The 16553-nt window shown below is 38.3% G+C and overlaps 1 protein-coding gene and 1 long non-coding RNA gene across 2 annotated transcripts in view; both read left to right on the forward strand.

Annotated features, from left to right (window-relative positions):
* The window catches only part of LOC309480681, a 43611-nt gene that overhangs the window by 11862 nt on the left and 15196 nt on the right, over nucleotides 1–16553 (forward strand). The gene's annotated exons all lie outside the window — the stretch shown is intronic.
* LOC309480241 (piggyBac transposable element-derived protein 4-like) lies at nucleotides 9644–12456 on the forward strand (the record flags this gene model as incomplete). The annotated part of the gene is made up of 3 exons (XM_082144653.1): nucleotides 9644–10619; nucleotides 10823–12287; nucleotides 12439–12456. The coding sequence occupies exons 1-3, from the start codon at nucleotides 10498–10500 to the stop codon at nucleotides 12454–12456; spliced, it is 1605 nt and encodes a 534-aa protein (XP_082000779.1). The 5' UTR covers nucleotides 9644–10497.

Here is a 16553-nt window from a genome sequence, read left to right on the forward strand (position 1 = left end):
ATGGGTTAGGGTAGGTTGCGGATCCTTCTGATGTATCCACCATTTCACAGGGAAATGAAGGGTGCATTTGGAGTCGCTTTTGAATTGGGGTTGCCTTCGCCACGCCGCGATGACGCAATCGGCCTTCGAATGTGGCCTTCGAAGGGTGCAGCTTTTGAATTTGGACATCCTTCGTTGCGCCGCTGTGATGCAATCGGCCTTCAAATGCACCCTACGGAGGACGCAGCCTCCGAATTGGGACACACATACTGTCACATTTTAAATTTTCTTCATTAGCATTTGGTACCATGGTTATTCATTGTTTGATTAATGCACCTTACCTGTATCTAATTTCTTTGATTGCTTTTTGTTGGTATATATTTAAATGTTTTCTGTTAGCCTTTGTTCCATTCTTGTCAATGTTAGGTGGTTGTTCTGTTCAGGTTGTATTATTTGATTGAATCCTGATTATTTTTTTTATTTTTTTTAATTTTTTTTATAAATAAAAACTACTGTGGTTAGAACCTGCCTTTTTTCATCTTTGTCTCAACTATGTCGTGATCGTGACACACACACACACACACACACACACACACACACACACACACACACACACACACAGTCATCTGAACAATGTGATTCTTGTAAGCTTTCATTAATTCCTAATTTGACAATAATTATTTAATTACTTGAACTAATGTACTGTATAGGCTGTGAGTATTCAAATACAAATGGATAAAAACCAGGTGGTGTTGTATAATGTCTGTAACACTGATGATCCATTTCTCTAGGTCACAAATCTCTTCTGAAATATTTTGATAGGGGGCTGGTTTGGGCAGAGGAACGACAGACACCCGCTCGACATGTTCACTTATTTTACTGAGTTCTTCAGCCCATACAGACAACTCACGTATATACAATTGGGCGTGGCTTAACTTACCCGTCACTTAGCACATCTTACATCTTCACACAGTGACCACAACAGCAGTCTATGGCCTTGCTTTGTGCCCACAAGGTTTAGTCATTGTTTGCAGATCTTTGTGAACGGGGATCATTTTGACAACATGGTCGTCTGTACACGAAAAAAGCAAAGGAAAAACTTTTCTGTTTACATTGTTGTCGTGTAAATGTACCCTTAGTTACTGTAATAGTCTTGTATTGGCCCGATTAAAAAGGCTCACCATAAAACAAACAAAACAATTTATTAAAATATAACACTATTATAAAGATACTTCGTATTAGACATTTGCAACTGGTCTGTAAAATGTGTTTTTGTTGCATTTACACTGTTTTGACCAGCAGGGGTCACCAGCATGTGGCATTTTGAGTGCTTTGAAACAGGGAATCATTTTGCAGGCAACTGGTTCAATTGATTAAAAATGCAAACAGCTTTGTTTCTCCCATCAATACAGACACTTGCATATGCTATTAGAACTTATCTTATATTATTATAACATACCTTATAATATAACTGGCCAAAAAAAAAAAAAAAAAAAAACATTCACTTGCAAATACACAACATGCCATTTACCTAATCATAAAATGTTGCAGTCCATTCTCAATCTAACCCCAGGATCTGCTGTGATAACCTTACAATGGTAACCTTCAAAACTTCAACATAACAAGAACCTATATAATTCAAAAACACAAAATAACAATAATTTCAATACGCATTCTCATGCTGGGAACTAGAACTCTGCTGCACTCATTCATTTTAAGCTCAGCTTAATATTATCAGTTGAATCCTTCATTTTTTTTCTATTAAGTCTAATGAACTTTAAGTAATATCTGATAGAAATAAACTCATTTCATTTGGTGAATGTCACTGTTTGAGGTTTACAGTGGGCCTTTCCAAATACCCACACTTGCAGTCAAGTCAAGTCACCTTCATTTGTATAGCGTTTTTAATAATGTGGACTGTTTCAAAGCAGCTTTACAGTGATAATAGGTAATTAAAGTAACAGAGATTGTTTTGGCTTTACAGCAGCTCTAGAATAAAGTTATTGTCCAGCTAAAGTTAGTTTTGTTCGATTCACTTCCGTCGCAAAGATCATTAGTTATTAACTTAGGGGCCGCTAACACGACACCGAAAACCCTTAACGCGCTCCGGCCCACTCATTCGCAGAATTATTTATCGCTTCCGAGTAGCCATGTGAACCGGAACTATTTTGACAATGTTTTATCTGTAGAGAGGTAAAGGGAAGGAGAAGGAGGCCTTCACAGGGGAAAGACTAGTGGACACTTCAGTTGTCGTCGTGTCCAGGCGCTGGTCCTTCTTCAGATCTTTATACGGCCTGGATCCGGCGGACTGCGGTAAACCTCGGGATAAACAGAGAGACTAATATTAGCGTAGACGCCATTCTTCTTATGATGTAACAAGTACATCAGGATTTATGGGGAGTGTTCCCGGTTCCGGCTGACCTAATCTATGCAGCCTAACATTGAATTATAGAAGTCTATAATGTGTTATGTGTATGCTAGGTCAAAGAGATGTGTTTTTAGTCTTGCTTTGACAGAGTGTGTCTGCTTCCCGGACAATGTTAGTGTAGCAGTACTGTTTATTTCTGTTGGGTTATTTAATATGAAGGGGGAGTGCCCTTTAATTGCGTTCTTTCGTATATAGGGGTGTCGCTATGGTGTGCGTTCTCTCTGCGTCATTTGAGCGAGACACCGTGTTTCCGGCGGGACGCGTGAATGTTTGTACGGTTGGACAGGGGAACTTTGTGGGATGCTGTCGATTTGATGCGTGTTTAATACACAGCAGTTTTGGTGCCGTGTGAATCGCACTACAGGTACGGGCCAACGTGCAAGGGACGTTACAGTGGGCTCTGGGTTCATCTAAACCTCTGTGCGGATGTTCCTTTTGCTGTCTGCATTGTTTTTGCTGCCGGTTTCGACATCATCGGACTTGTTACAGTGACTATATCCTGTTTTCAGGGTTTAAAGGAGACAGGACTGTACGAGTTTGTCTGCTCTATTGAATCGGCAGACGGGCATCATTAACTCTGTTTCAGTTCGCGTGTCGACGCGCTGTGCTTGATCCCTCGTCCATTGTTTATGTTCATGGTGTTGAACGCGCTCCATCAGCTGGACCGACGATTGTGGGCCGTTGGCGTGGTGCTTTTATCATCGATTATGTGCTGTGAGTAACTCACAGCCGTCACCATGGTAACCCGGGACGGAACCACAATCGCCGTCCCCGCGCAACAGGGCCACACCGGGCGGCGGAAATTTTTTTTGCAGGGTGGTAGCAGAAGACTCATTAATATTCATTAGGGAACTCATCCCTGTGTACCAATTCTACAAATAAATGAAACATCTCCAGTTAACTGGCAGATCATTCATTTTGTTCGTTTTTTAAATAAGATACTAGCGCTGAAATGTGTTTTTTTAAAATCAAGTGATCAAAGTGCTCGTTGCCGCTGCGATCAGTGGCGCAGATACAGTGTTTTCTCGTGTGGCTTGCGCACACACCGCATTGTCTTCACTCGACGCGCACTTCAATCCGTTGCGTTGCGGATACTCTCTATTCGTTCTTTTGAAATAACAAAACATAATGCAAACGTTTGCGTGTCCCTGCTTGATATACAACCACTGATGAACATAATCGTTTTGATGAGAGAAAAAAACTATACGAGAAGACAAAAACCTATTCTAGGGCGGATTCGAAGACAAACCCTCTATCACGGCTGGTGAAAGCTCTACCACTGGACCATTAAGACACACGTCGGTAATGTAGGCGGTAATCTCCCAAAAACAAGCCGATTTCAAACTCAAAATGATCGCTTTTAAATATACCAATACTGCTATCTCAAACATGGAGAGGCTTCTTCGTGATCTCAACTAACCCGATGAGATCTATATGTGTACTGAGTTTCATATTAATTCATGCAAGCATATTTAATATATGACCACGTTTTCAGACTCCTTTCAAGGGGGCGCTGTTGAGCCCCCCTGCCACGCTTCCCCCCTGACTTCCTGTTGGTATAAATACATACATAGATATGGGCTTGGCTCTGAAAAGTGTATGCAAATGAGCGTGAGTTTGCAGAGGCAGAAAATAGATGAGGTTGGATTAGGCTGAACAACAGACCTCTGTGTAAAGTCCCTATATACTGTATGTGATTATAGTACTATACTGATGTGCATCTGCATTGTGTGTGATTGAATGCATATATTGCTCTGCATGTCTTTCACTCATATCTCAACACTTTTCTGCCCTGTTAGAGATGCAGATGGGTGGAACCGTTATAGAGAACAAGGAAGCAGAAATGAAAGAGACCGATAGAAGATATGCTTGTTTGTTTATCACTGTTATCTGACACGACTGTTTCTTTGAATATCCTTGAGACTGAAGTCAATCTGGAATTAGAGCTGCCATCATCATCATCATCATCATCTTCATCATCATCACTCTCTGCCTGATCTCAGGTCAGTTCTTTACTGGTCTGTCTGGGTCAAATATCTTATTATTACGATTAAATGACCTTGTGTTTGGCAGGTCAGGTACTTTGTTTCAAAGTGACTGGATGCTCTGGAGGGAGTTTCAATGTTCAAGTGCATGAACCCGAAACAGAAAAAGTCTAATGATTAGAGAATGCCATTCTTGTTTTTTAAAGAAATTTTGGTAACACTTTAGAATAATGGTCCGTCATTAATAGGTAATTAACTATTAACTAATATAGAAACAAGCTTAACTTATCAGTAAGTAATATCAAATTTAGGAGATAATTCCCTATAGGTAATCAATAATTACTGAATGAGATTAGCCTCATTAAGAACTAATAGGTAATTATGAAAATTTTTAAAGAATTACTAATTAATTACTAATCACAACATTAATGTGTTTAGCAACTCATAATGTAATAGCTGCACACAGGGGCGCCACCAGGAATTTTGGGCCCCATGACAAAAAAATCGAATTGGGCCCCCTCTGCGCAGCTGTTGTCACCACATCTCTAGGACCTAACTGTCCCATCAAAAGCTTTACATAACTCTAATCAAAGGCTTGCAACTGTCTTGCTTCTTGTAGTTCAATACTAGCACAATATTTAATGCTGTGATTTGTAAATGCAAGTCTGCATTTCACTATTTGATGCAAGATTAAAAGCCACCATAGAAATGTCCTTAAGGCAATCCTTTACACATTCTCAGTGTATTTTTATTGTAAAATTAATGACAGATAAAAAATAAAAAAAAACGAAATATATGTTAACTTTTTAATTAAAATAAATTAACATCATCATCTCAAAAACAATGAAAACAGCAGATTTTTTAACATAACTGCACATATATGCCAACAACAAAATAAAGTTGATGTGTAAAACTGAATTTCCACATCAGGGTTATTATAGTGCTACAAAACAGATCCAGTGATCACTAAATCAATAGGTTTTGAGGTTTGGAATGATGGGAATAATAAAATATAGATGTAAATAATAAATAGATGTCATTTAACAGCCAAAATTCAGTCTAAATGAACACATCAAACTGGATTATTTTTAAATTGTCTGTAACTTACATGCAGGTTGAGGTAAGCTATTCATTGTTTCTGACTGCATCCAGTACAGACAGGAGGTTGTTTATTTTATTTTATTTTATTTTATTTGTCATGAAGGTCATTATGTGAGAAAATAATTTGTGTTTGAGTTCTGTCATTAATAAATATTTCTTTTTCTTCTTTTTTTTTGTTATGGGAAAAAGAGCAAGAGAGACAGTCAGAGAACCCCGCAGAGACTCCCTGGGATGATGCTAAGTCATTAACACAGTGTTGCTCACCTTCTTCACTGGGACATGGAGGGGTAGTTATGGGGAGACTGGGGTGCTGCTGACTCGTCTGTTGTTTAGTCTGCTAAAATGGGCATGGACAATGATTTAATATGAATATCTTGCTATACGTTTCCCTGCACTGATTAAATGTTGATGAAATGTAGGCTAACACTAGCCTAGCTAGCTTATTTCACTATGGACAACAGGTTAAAGGGTTAGTTCACCCAAAAAATGAAAATTCTGTCAGTAATTACTCACCCTCATGTTGTTCCAACCGCGTAAGACCTTCGTTCATCTTCGGAACACAAATTAAGATATTTTTGATGAAATCTGAGAGCTGATCACTTCTCCATAGACTGCTAGGTGGCCCAAACTTGCTGGCCCAGAAAAGTTATTAAAGAGATCGTTAACATAGTCCAAGTGACTCCAGTGGCTCAATCTTAAGTATATCAAGCGACGAGAATACTTTTTGTGCGCAAAAACAAACAAAAATAACGACTTTATTCCACTATTCATTTCCTTCTCTCTGGGCCTCGTAGTGTTTTTGCGTAGCGCGTCTGTGTTACACGTCACCAGGGATGGGCAGTATTTCAGATACATGTATTTAAAATACGTATTTGAAATACAAAATACTATTTTGTATTTTGTATTTTAAAGCCTTTGGAAAAAATCAAATGTAATTTGTATTTAAATACATTTAAGATGAGTATTTTTGTATTTTCAAAATACATAAAATACTTTTTGCCAGTCAACCTCTTTATCAGGGTATTGATTTTGTGCATCAACTAGTTCAGACATTCACTAGCTCAGCATTAGATCAGTGATTTTTTTATATTTTTGGGGGAATAAGGTGAGAATGTCATGATCAATTCTACTTGTTGATTAAAGTTAAAATAGTGCATTATTCACTTCAGTTAACGTGAAAGAATAAAAGAGCAGAGACAAGTGGGAAAATAGCGTAAGCCAATCAGTCTTGACCGGTTGTTTATTTTGATCAACTAGCTTGTCAAATGTGTTTAAAGCATTACTGCATGTTAGGGCTGGGTGATATGACACTACGGGCCCTATCTTGCACCCAGCACAATTGACTTTGTACACCGATGCATGTATCATTCCTATTTTGCACCCGCGCTCAGTAGCCTGGCTAACGTCAGACCAAGTCTCATTTGAGACTTGGTCTGGGAACCACATGTTCATTTTCTCGTATTTGAGGCGTGGTTTACGAATGCCCAGAGCCGTTTATTGGGCGCTATGAATGTCTATCAAATGCGCCTGTACGTAGCTCATAGCCAATCGTTTCAATTATACCAGATGACATATGTAGAGTGACAGAAATTCGACGAGGAAAAAGACGATGGGTCAAAGATTTATTTGTACACGATGGCGTTTAGCGAATATTACCGTTTGTGCAAGATAAACATGAGGGTAGAGGTAACGTCGAGTCTGATGTCATGTTGGATCCATAGATATAAACAAACTGCTTCGGTGTCGTCATCGTCTTGCTGCTCCCTCCCCGTTCTGTGATTGGTTCCCTTTTTCAGGGGAAAATCTGGTCCATGATGTCCAGGCTGCCTAGCAGCGTGAATAAAATTGCGCTGCGAGCAAGGCAGCATCGGGAAACCCAGGCTACGCGCTCAGTGGACTTCAGGGGAAATCATTGTTGTGTCCATGAAGATGTGAAAAAATAGGCATAAATCTAGCTTACACATTTACCCAAATTATCATACGCCTGTTTAACCGAAGCTAATCTGGGTGTGTTTCTCCATCCCCAATGTCACTTCTCTGTGTTTTACGGCCCTGACGAGAACGTCGGTCTCCTCGGCTGTGAACCGCTCCTGCAAATCCGCCGTTATAATATCAATCCGCCATGGAACAAGCGCGCCTGCTCTTAAAGGGAATGTGAGATGACGCTCTGATAATTTATTTCACGCTACGCCCAAACCACACCTATGAGTAATGAAGCGACTTCAGACCAACCCATTTTAGATTTGCATCCCACAAAGTTACTTGCGTTTCACGCTTGATACTTGCGTTTCAGATCGTTAAAATAGGGCCCTACATATCATAATGATTATATAAAGTGTGAATTGATGGAACTTTTTCTAAATCGTTTACATAGGCCTATTTGTGGGGTAAGCAAATTTATCCGTGCAGCTTTTAGTGGGCAGGAATTATTGGAACGTTGGAGTGGAAAAACAAACACTGATGAATGATACACCACAAAAATCTTCAGCTTTTAGTTTTATTGTAGCCTACATAAAAAAATAATAATAAAAAAGGGGTAAATAGTGTCAAATGAATCTAAATTAATTCTTAGATACACTTTCTAATTTGAATAAACTTATAGAAACAAATAAACTTTACATAAAATTACTTAAAAAGCATTGGACTACCTGCAAAAAAATAAAAAAATAAAAAAATAAAGAGTTTGAAATTCAGTCTATGCTGTGGAATCAAAACTGATATGGAGAATTGTGAAACCATGATATTGTTACTGTGAAGTAAAATTGAGATTTTGGTCATATCGCCCATCCATATTCTTTGCTAATTAGCAGAAAAGGTTCCCACAGTTTTACATACAGTATGAATTTTTTAATAGTGTTCACCACAAGTAATAGACTACATTGTAACCAGCAATAAGTATATAAATGGCTGCTATTTTGCATAAGTTTATTTGTAATTGCCAGAAAGAAAGAAAGAAAGAAAGAAAGAAAGAAAGAAAGAAAGAAAGAAAGAAAGGGCAGAGATGAGGTTAGGAATGATAAGTCAGTAGGCCTATGTAGTTTCTTCATTCACTGTGACCTATCCCTGCACTGGATGGCCAATTTCACAAGTATTTTGTGTATTTTCAAAATACAAAATACTGTATTTGTATTTAAATAAATTTTTTCACACAGTATTTTGTATTTGTATTTAAATAAATTTTTCCACACAGTATTTTGTATTTGTATTTTAAATACATTTCCATGTATTTATGCCCATCTCTGCACGTCACCACGTACGCTCACTATTGGCCGACGCTGGTCATGTGTGTGACGCGCAGCGCAAAAACACTACGCGAACCAACTAGAGGCCCAGAGAGAAGGAAATGAATAGTGGAATAAAGTCGTTATTTTTGTTTGTTTTTGCGCAAAAAAAGTATTCTCGTCGCTTGATATACTTAACCCCCTGAAGTCGGCGGTCTCGCCGGCGATACCAGCTCGCTTTTTTTTTTATCAGTTCAAAAGAGATTAATTTTGCTCTGTTGACTTTGATATTACAAACACGTGTCATACATCAATCGATTCTGTTAAATGTGTATTATTTTTGTGTATACTCACAATAAAAACAAAGTGTTTTGCTTTTTGACAAATAAAGAAAAATAAACACGAAGCGAGTTCTGCCTTCTCTCTGTCAGTGTAGTCCATTCTGAAACGCGTCCGAAAATGAACAATAACTCCGCGAATCCTTCTCACACAGACACGTGATATATGTCTTTATGAAGCTTGAAATCTCTTCTTTTAAACGAAGTAATTTATATAAAAAACAAATATTCTCAGCTTATGTAATCCGTTTGAAAGCAAGGAGAGGTACCGTTTTTCCTTCTGCTTCATTATCTCTATAATGAGCTGAGGCCGCCCTGCCCCCGGCGCTATTCAAATGGTAAATAGTTTAGGTAATCTATTTGCATCGCACACGCCCCCCGATCAATGCCATAAAAACACAGTCTCTTCATCCGATTCACTGATAGTTCATCGCGCTCCGAGGATGGCACGTTTCTCCGGTAAAGACGCCCTTCAGATGATTCTGGACAGCGAGGAAGAATTCACCTTTTCCTCAGAGGAAGATTGCAATTCGGACGATGAACGGGTGCATTTTCAAGAGCGAATTGATCCCGCTGAGGATACATGTTCTGAGTAAGTTGTTTACTGTTATATAATTATTTTTCTGATAATATAGAACTCATATGAATTTTCAGACTATATTTTGCCTAGTTTTGGCTAGCTTTTGACATCTTACAGGAACGATTGCCTTACAATATCCCTAACATTCGTGTATACGCTCAAGTGTAAACTTTTTTAAATGTAATATTGCTCTTTAAACATATTTGTATATGAAATATATTTCACTCAGTTTTGATTAGCTTATGACACTGGTTAAAATGCTAAAATACTGCCTTATGCGTAATGTAGCATGTTTGTGAATATCTGCTTAGGTGTAATGTGATTTAGTGCAAATATATTTCAGCCTCTGGTAAAATATGTGATAGGCTACTGTCTAAATACATTATATTTTTATATAAATGTTCGGTTTTGGTTAGCCTATGACAGTGTTTATCATGCTTCAATACTGCCTTATGCGTAATGTAGCATGTTTGTGAATATCTACTTAGTTTATATAATGTGATTTAGTGCAAATATATTTCAGCCTCTGGTAAAATATGTGATACTGTCTAAATACATTATATTTTTATATAAATGTTCGGTTTTGGTTAGCCTATGACAGTTTATCATGCTTCAATACTGCCTTATGCACAGATGTTTGTGAATACAGGTGTAAATTTTTTAAATGTAGTGTAGTGATCGTTCGCGAACGATCCGTTCATTGCGTGCGTCACTAAATGCGTGCGGTGTATATAGCCCATCAACAGATACTCGCGGTGACGCGGTCTACGGCCCATAAATAGATATTTCTCCATCCTATGGCCTATCAACAAAACATTGTGTGTCCATAACCATCAATTGCTCATCAGTTTACTTTGAATAATGTATGCTAACAGTTTTACTTTGTTGTTGTTTTTTTAGGAATGTGTCAAGCTCTCCTTCTCCAGCACCCCGCAGAGGGGCACGCAGGTGTCGTTCAGTTCTCAGTGCGATGGAGAATCATACTGAGTAAGTGCATAGACGTAATATTTTACAGATGAAATGTAGCCTGATTGTGTTTACAGCGTCATAATATAAAAGTAGCCTACCTATTCTTGTGTGAAATGACAAAAAAACGTTGTCTTTTTTTATCCATGGCCATTAGTGATCGATAATGATAATACAATTTCTTTGATTGTGTTATCAGCATGCTCACGTGTTTTTTTTTACAGATGTGACAATGAACATGTCCAAGCACCTGTCCCGAAGAGAGCCAAGGCAAACAAGCAGGCAAGCAACAGGCAGTCCACTCTGGCATGGAAAACAGAGACTGATGTTGACATGGTTCCACAGACTGTGCGCTTCCGTCCTGCACGGGAAACTGGACCACAACTGAGCCCTGTTGACTCACATTCACCCATGAGTCTATTCAAACAATTTTTTTCAGAAAGTGCTGTCTCAACTCTGTGCCACAACACCAATGCCCAGGCTGCCAAGGCAACTGCAAAGGGCAGCAAATATAAATGGACAGATGTCAGCATCAGTGAGATGTATCGCTACATTGGGTTGCTATTTTACATGGCCATGGTGAAGGTCAGCTCCATCAGCGACTACTGGCGGCAAAGCAGTGTTTTCTCCGTACCCTTTCCAGCTACAGTTATGTCCCGGGACAGATACCGCATCATTTCATGGAATGTGCACATGAGTCACCCAGATGCAGATATGGATAATGACAGAAAGAGGGGCACACCTGAACATGACCGTCTTTGCAGGGTCAAACCTCTCATGGACACGATCCGTCAGGCTTGTAAATCCATCTATCATCCTAAAAGAAACTTAGCTGTGGATGAAAGAATGGTGGCATGCAAAGCACACACAGGTATGACGCAGTACATGAAAGCCAAGCCAACCAGATGGGGTTTCAAGTTGTTTGTTCTTGCAGACTCATCGAATGGATACACTGTGGACTTTTCTGTGTACACAGGAAAGAACAACTTTCCCACAGGCCATGGACTGTCATATGATGCTGTAACATCTCTTTTAGACCACACATTTTTAGGTTCTGGGTACCATGTGTACATGGACAATTTTTATACAAGTCCAAAGCTCCTCAAAGACTTGTTTGCAATGAAGTTTGGTGCATGTGGGACTTACAGGGACAACAGGAAGGACTGCCCTCGGAATGCAGCTAATTCACTCTCTAAAAAATCTGCCAGGGGATCCATCAGGTGGATTCGCGATGGTCCTCTTGTATTTGTGAAGTGGATGGACACACGAGAAGTATCTGTCTGTTCTACCATCCATCCTGCTTATACAGGAAACACTGCGCAGAGGAGGGTGAAAACGCAAGATACATGGAGGACAAAGACATTTCCATGTCCTGCACCTGTGACTGAATACAACAAGCACATGGGGGGCGTTGACCTGTCTGATCAGCTGATACAGTATTACACAACACAGCACAAAACCATGAAGTGGTACAGAAAGATTTTTCTACACTTCTTGGACATTGCTTCCACCAACTCTTTCATTGTGCACAAAGAGCTACATGGTAACTTGTCCCATAAAGAGTTTATGGAGCAACTTATCACAGAGCTCTGTGGTGTGTCACAGAAAACGGCACCAAAACGGACCGATAGTGACCATGTACCGGTTCCAGGAGCTGAGCTGACTTCAGATGACAGGGATGTTGCCACAGTTGGTCGCCGCTCATGTGTGCATTGCAAAGCAGTGCGTGGTAAAAAGCAATTAACACCATGGAAATGCCAGGCATGCAATGTTCACTTATGTCTTCAACTGAACAGGAACTGTTTTCAAGAGTGGCATAAAGATGTGTGACTGTGTTCAGATGTGTGTGCTCTGCTGACCACCTTCCACTAACCATCAGAGTTCAGAAATCATTCTGATATGTTTTTTTGTTGTTTTTTTTGCTCACATTTGATTCGCTTAGAGCCCGCATCAACGGGGCATAAGCATTTACTGTGAGATACCTGCCTTTACTTTTGTTTATTTATCGCTCACAATTGCTTTGTTTATAGCCGACTGATTATTTTTTTATTTACTGTAGAATATACAGCCACATCAAATAAGCTTTTGTTTAGCAATTTCTGCTCATATGTTCTATATATATATATATATATATATATATATATATATATAAAATACAATTTTTGTCAAAAATAAAGTCATCAACTAAGATGTTAGCTGTTCCAATGTTGGCTATATTCAAACTAATGAATACATATGATAAAATGTAGGCCTATAATAATTTTTTTACAAAGAAAGAGTACACTTGAAATATTGTTGAAATTGTAATTATTGTTGTAATTGTAACCTTTTTAATAAAATAGCAAAACATATTTACAAGATAGATGTAAGCAAAATCTTAAATGGTCAATAAAAGCCTTCTTCTAAATATATCTTTTGTCATTGCATTGTGGCTCAGTCAGTGTCACACCTGAATGAATGGCTAATTATGCAAAGTGGGTGTATTCTAAGGTGTAAACCACTCCTCCTTCACGCCCACCTCGCATATTGGCTTTGCAAGCAAAACCTGTCTTACACAATTTAAATCAATGTACTGTTTTCTGTGAACGATAAAGCAAGACTATTTTCACATAATTTTGAAGCCAGAACCCGAAGCGATAACATCCATTTGTCAAAAGTCTTATTGACGCATATTTAGTATGAGTTTTGTGATCTTGTTTCAGCAACTTTCATTTTTATTTTGTTCAATAACCACGCATAAACATTATTCTCTTAAAAATACAAACATCTACATACTTGTTGCTCACATATTATGCTAGCCCTGTTTGTGCTATATAGAGTGAATTTACACCTTTGCCATTAACATGTTTATAAATAACTGAAAAAAGCACTAATGTCAGGGCATGTCAAAACATCCCAAGGGCCCCAAAAACACCTTAGACCTCAGAGGGTTAAGATTGAGCCACTGTAGTCACTTGGACTATATTAACCCTCTGAGGTCTGAGGGGTTTTTGGTGTCCTTGAGATGTTCTGACATGCCCTGACATTTGTGCTTTTTTCAGTTGCTTATAAACATATTAATGGCAAAGGTATAATTACACTCTATTTAGCACAAACAGGGCTACCATAATATGTGAGCAACATGCATGTACATGTTTGTATTTTTGAGAGAATAATGTTTATGCATGGTTATTGAAAAAACTAAAAACTAAAGTTTCTGAAATAAGGCCACAAAACACATACTAAATACGTGTCAATAAGACTTTTGACTAATTGATGTCTTTGCCTAGAGTTTTTTCTTCAAAATGATGTGAAAATCATCCTGCCCTTATCATTCACATAACACAATACATTGATTTAAATCTTGTAAAACACTTTTTGTTTGTAAAGGCAATATGCGCAAGGGGCGTCAACCATTCAACAGCATCATGCATATGTAGTGGTTCACACCTGAGGAGACAATGGGGCCCGCATACTTAATGAGCCATTCATTCAGGTGTGTCACCTATAGCCACAAGAAAGAATGCAAGAGCAATATATATATATATATATATATATATATTCTACCAAATTGGTTCACAGTTGGAAGCATGTCAATTTTTTTTTTTTTTCACAAATTTTGCTTGCAAATTGTATAATATCCAAGGAAAACATGTCTATTAATTGTGCAGTTAATTCTCATACTGTATTTTCAGTTTTGGAATATGTATCCTCTCCCCAAATTTATCAATAATAAAACACAATAAAAATTATTTAAAGAAAATGCTTATATTTACCTTTTAAAATTTGTTTACATCTACCTTGTAAATATATATTTTTTTATTAAAAAGGTTACAATTACAACAACAATTGAAGTGTAATCTTTCTTTGTAAAAACTAAAGTATACATTTTATCATACATATTTCAAAGTTAAGGATTCATTACTTCGAATATAGCCTACATTGACAAAACATACTATATTTAACATATTAGCAAAAATTGGCAAACAAAAGCTTATATGAGGTGGCAGATATTTTACAGTAAAAATGTGTAATCTATCCAAAACTAATCAACGAAATGTTGTCTTTCATTTGTCTGTAAAATAGGTCTTTCGTTTTTATTATAAGGAATATAAATGTTAATTTGCAGTTTAATACGTTGCTTATACAAATACATTTTATTTCAACATATTTCAATCGATTTTACTCAGTATAGCAAAATAGTTTGCTAAAAGCAGATCATTAATTCACACACAGAATTCAAATTTAAACCGTCTTTTTGCGAGTTGTGGTAAACAGCGCATCTCTGCGTTCATTCATTCACACAGAAACGCGATTTACATGAGAATGAAAAAAAAAACTTACTACATTATTCCATCCGTTGCTCCTCGAAATACCAGCACTTATGAGGTAAGTTTTCCATTATTATTATTCCTCACAGTGCTGCGAGACAGTGTAGACAACTACACTTATCTGAATAAACTTGATGTGTTTTCTCGAGCTGATATGTGGGCGTTCACAGTTTGTATGGGATCGTCTCAGTCATTTGCGTTTGAATAGCGCGCGCTCTCCGTGGGCGGGGCCGATTAAAACGTAATGAGATGAGATGAGCTCGACTGGAATCGCTCTCTTTTAATACAGATTTCACAAGATGAGAATATTTGTTTTTTATATAAATTACTTCATTTAAAAGAAGAGAATTCAAGCTTCATGCCTGTGTGTCTGTATGCCTGTTTGACTGAGTATTCGCTGAGTTATTGTTCATTTTCGGACACGTTTCAGAATGGACTTCACTGGCAGAGAGAAGGCAGAACTCGCTTCGTGTTTATTTTTCTCTATTTGGCAAAAAGCACAACACTTTGTTTTTATTGTGAGTATACACAAAAATAATACACATTTAACAGAATCGATTGATGTATGAAACTCCTATGGAAAATCAAAGTCAACAGAGTATTTATGAATTTCTTTTACATTGATAAAAAAAAAAGCGAGCTGGTATCGCCGGCGATACCGTAGACCTCAGGGGGTTAAATAATTCATTTTATTATTTTTTTAAATAATTAATTGTATAACATGATATAAGTATTTGATCACCTACCAACCAGTAAGAATTCCGGCTCTCACAGACCTGTTAGTTTTTCTTTAAGAAGCCCTCCTGTTCTCCACTCATTACCTGTATTAACTGTGCCTGTTTGAACTTGTTACCTGTATAAAAAACACCTGTCCACACAATCAAACAGACTCCAACCTCTCCACAATGGCCAAGACCAGAGAGCTTTGTAAAGACATCAGGGATACAATTGTAGACCTGCACAAGGCTGGGATAGGCTACAGGACAATAGGCAAGCAGCTTGGTGAGAAGGAAACAACTGTTGGCGCAATTATTAGAAAATGGAAGAAGTTCAATTCTCCCTCGGTCTGGGGCACCATGCAAGATTTCACCTCGTGGGGTATCAATGATCATGAGGAAGGTGAGGGATCAGCCCAGAACTACACGGCAGGACCTGGTCAATGACCTGAAGAGAGCTGGGACCACAGTCTCAAAGAAAACCATTAGTAACACACTACGCCGTCATGGACTAAAATCCTGCAGCGCACACAAGGTCCCCCTGCTCAAGCCAGCGCATGTCCAGGCCCGTCTGAAGTTTGCCAGTGACCATCTGGATGATCCAGAGGAGGAATGGGACAAAAATAGAGCTTTTTGGTCTAAACTCCACTCGCCGTGTTTGGAGGAAGAAGGATGGGTACAACCCCAAGAACACCATCCCAACCGTGAAGCATGGAGGTGGAAACATCATTCTTTGGGGATGCTTTTCTGCCAAGGGGACAGGACGACTGCACCGTATTGAGGGGAGGATGGATGGGGCCATGCAGGGGTGATTCTAGGATTTTCATTTTAGGGGGGCTCAGCCCCCAATGAGGGTATGATTTAAAAAAAAAAAAGTTTAGTTTATGGTCTAATGCTCATTATTAACTAGTTTCATTCATTCAGTAACA

This window comes from Leuciscus leuciscus, assembly GCF_965113295.1.
Source record: "Leuciscus leuciscus genome assembly, chromosome: 18".
Lineage (NCBI taxonomy): Eukaryota > Metazoa > Chordata > Actinopteri > Cypriniformes > Leuciscidae > Leuciscus > Leuciscus leuciscus.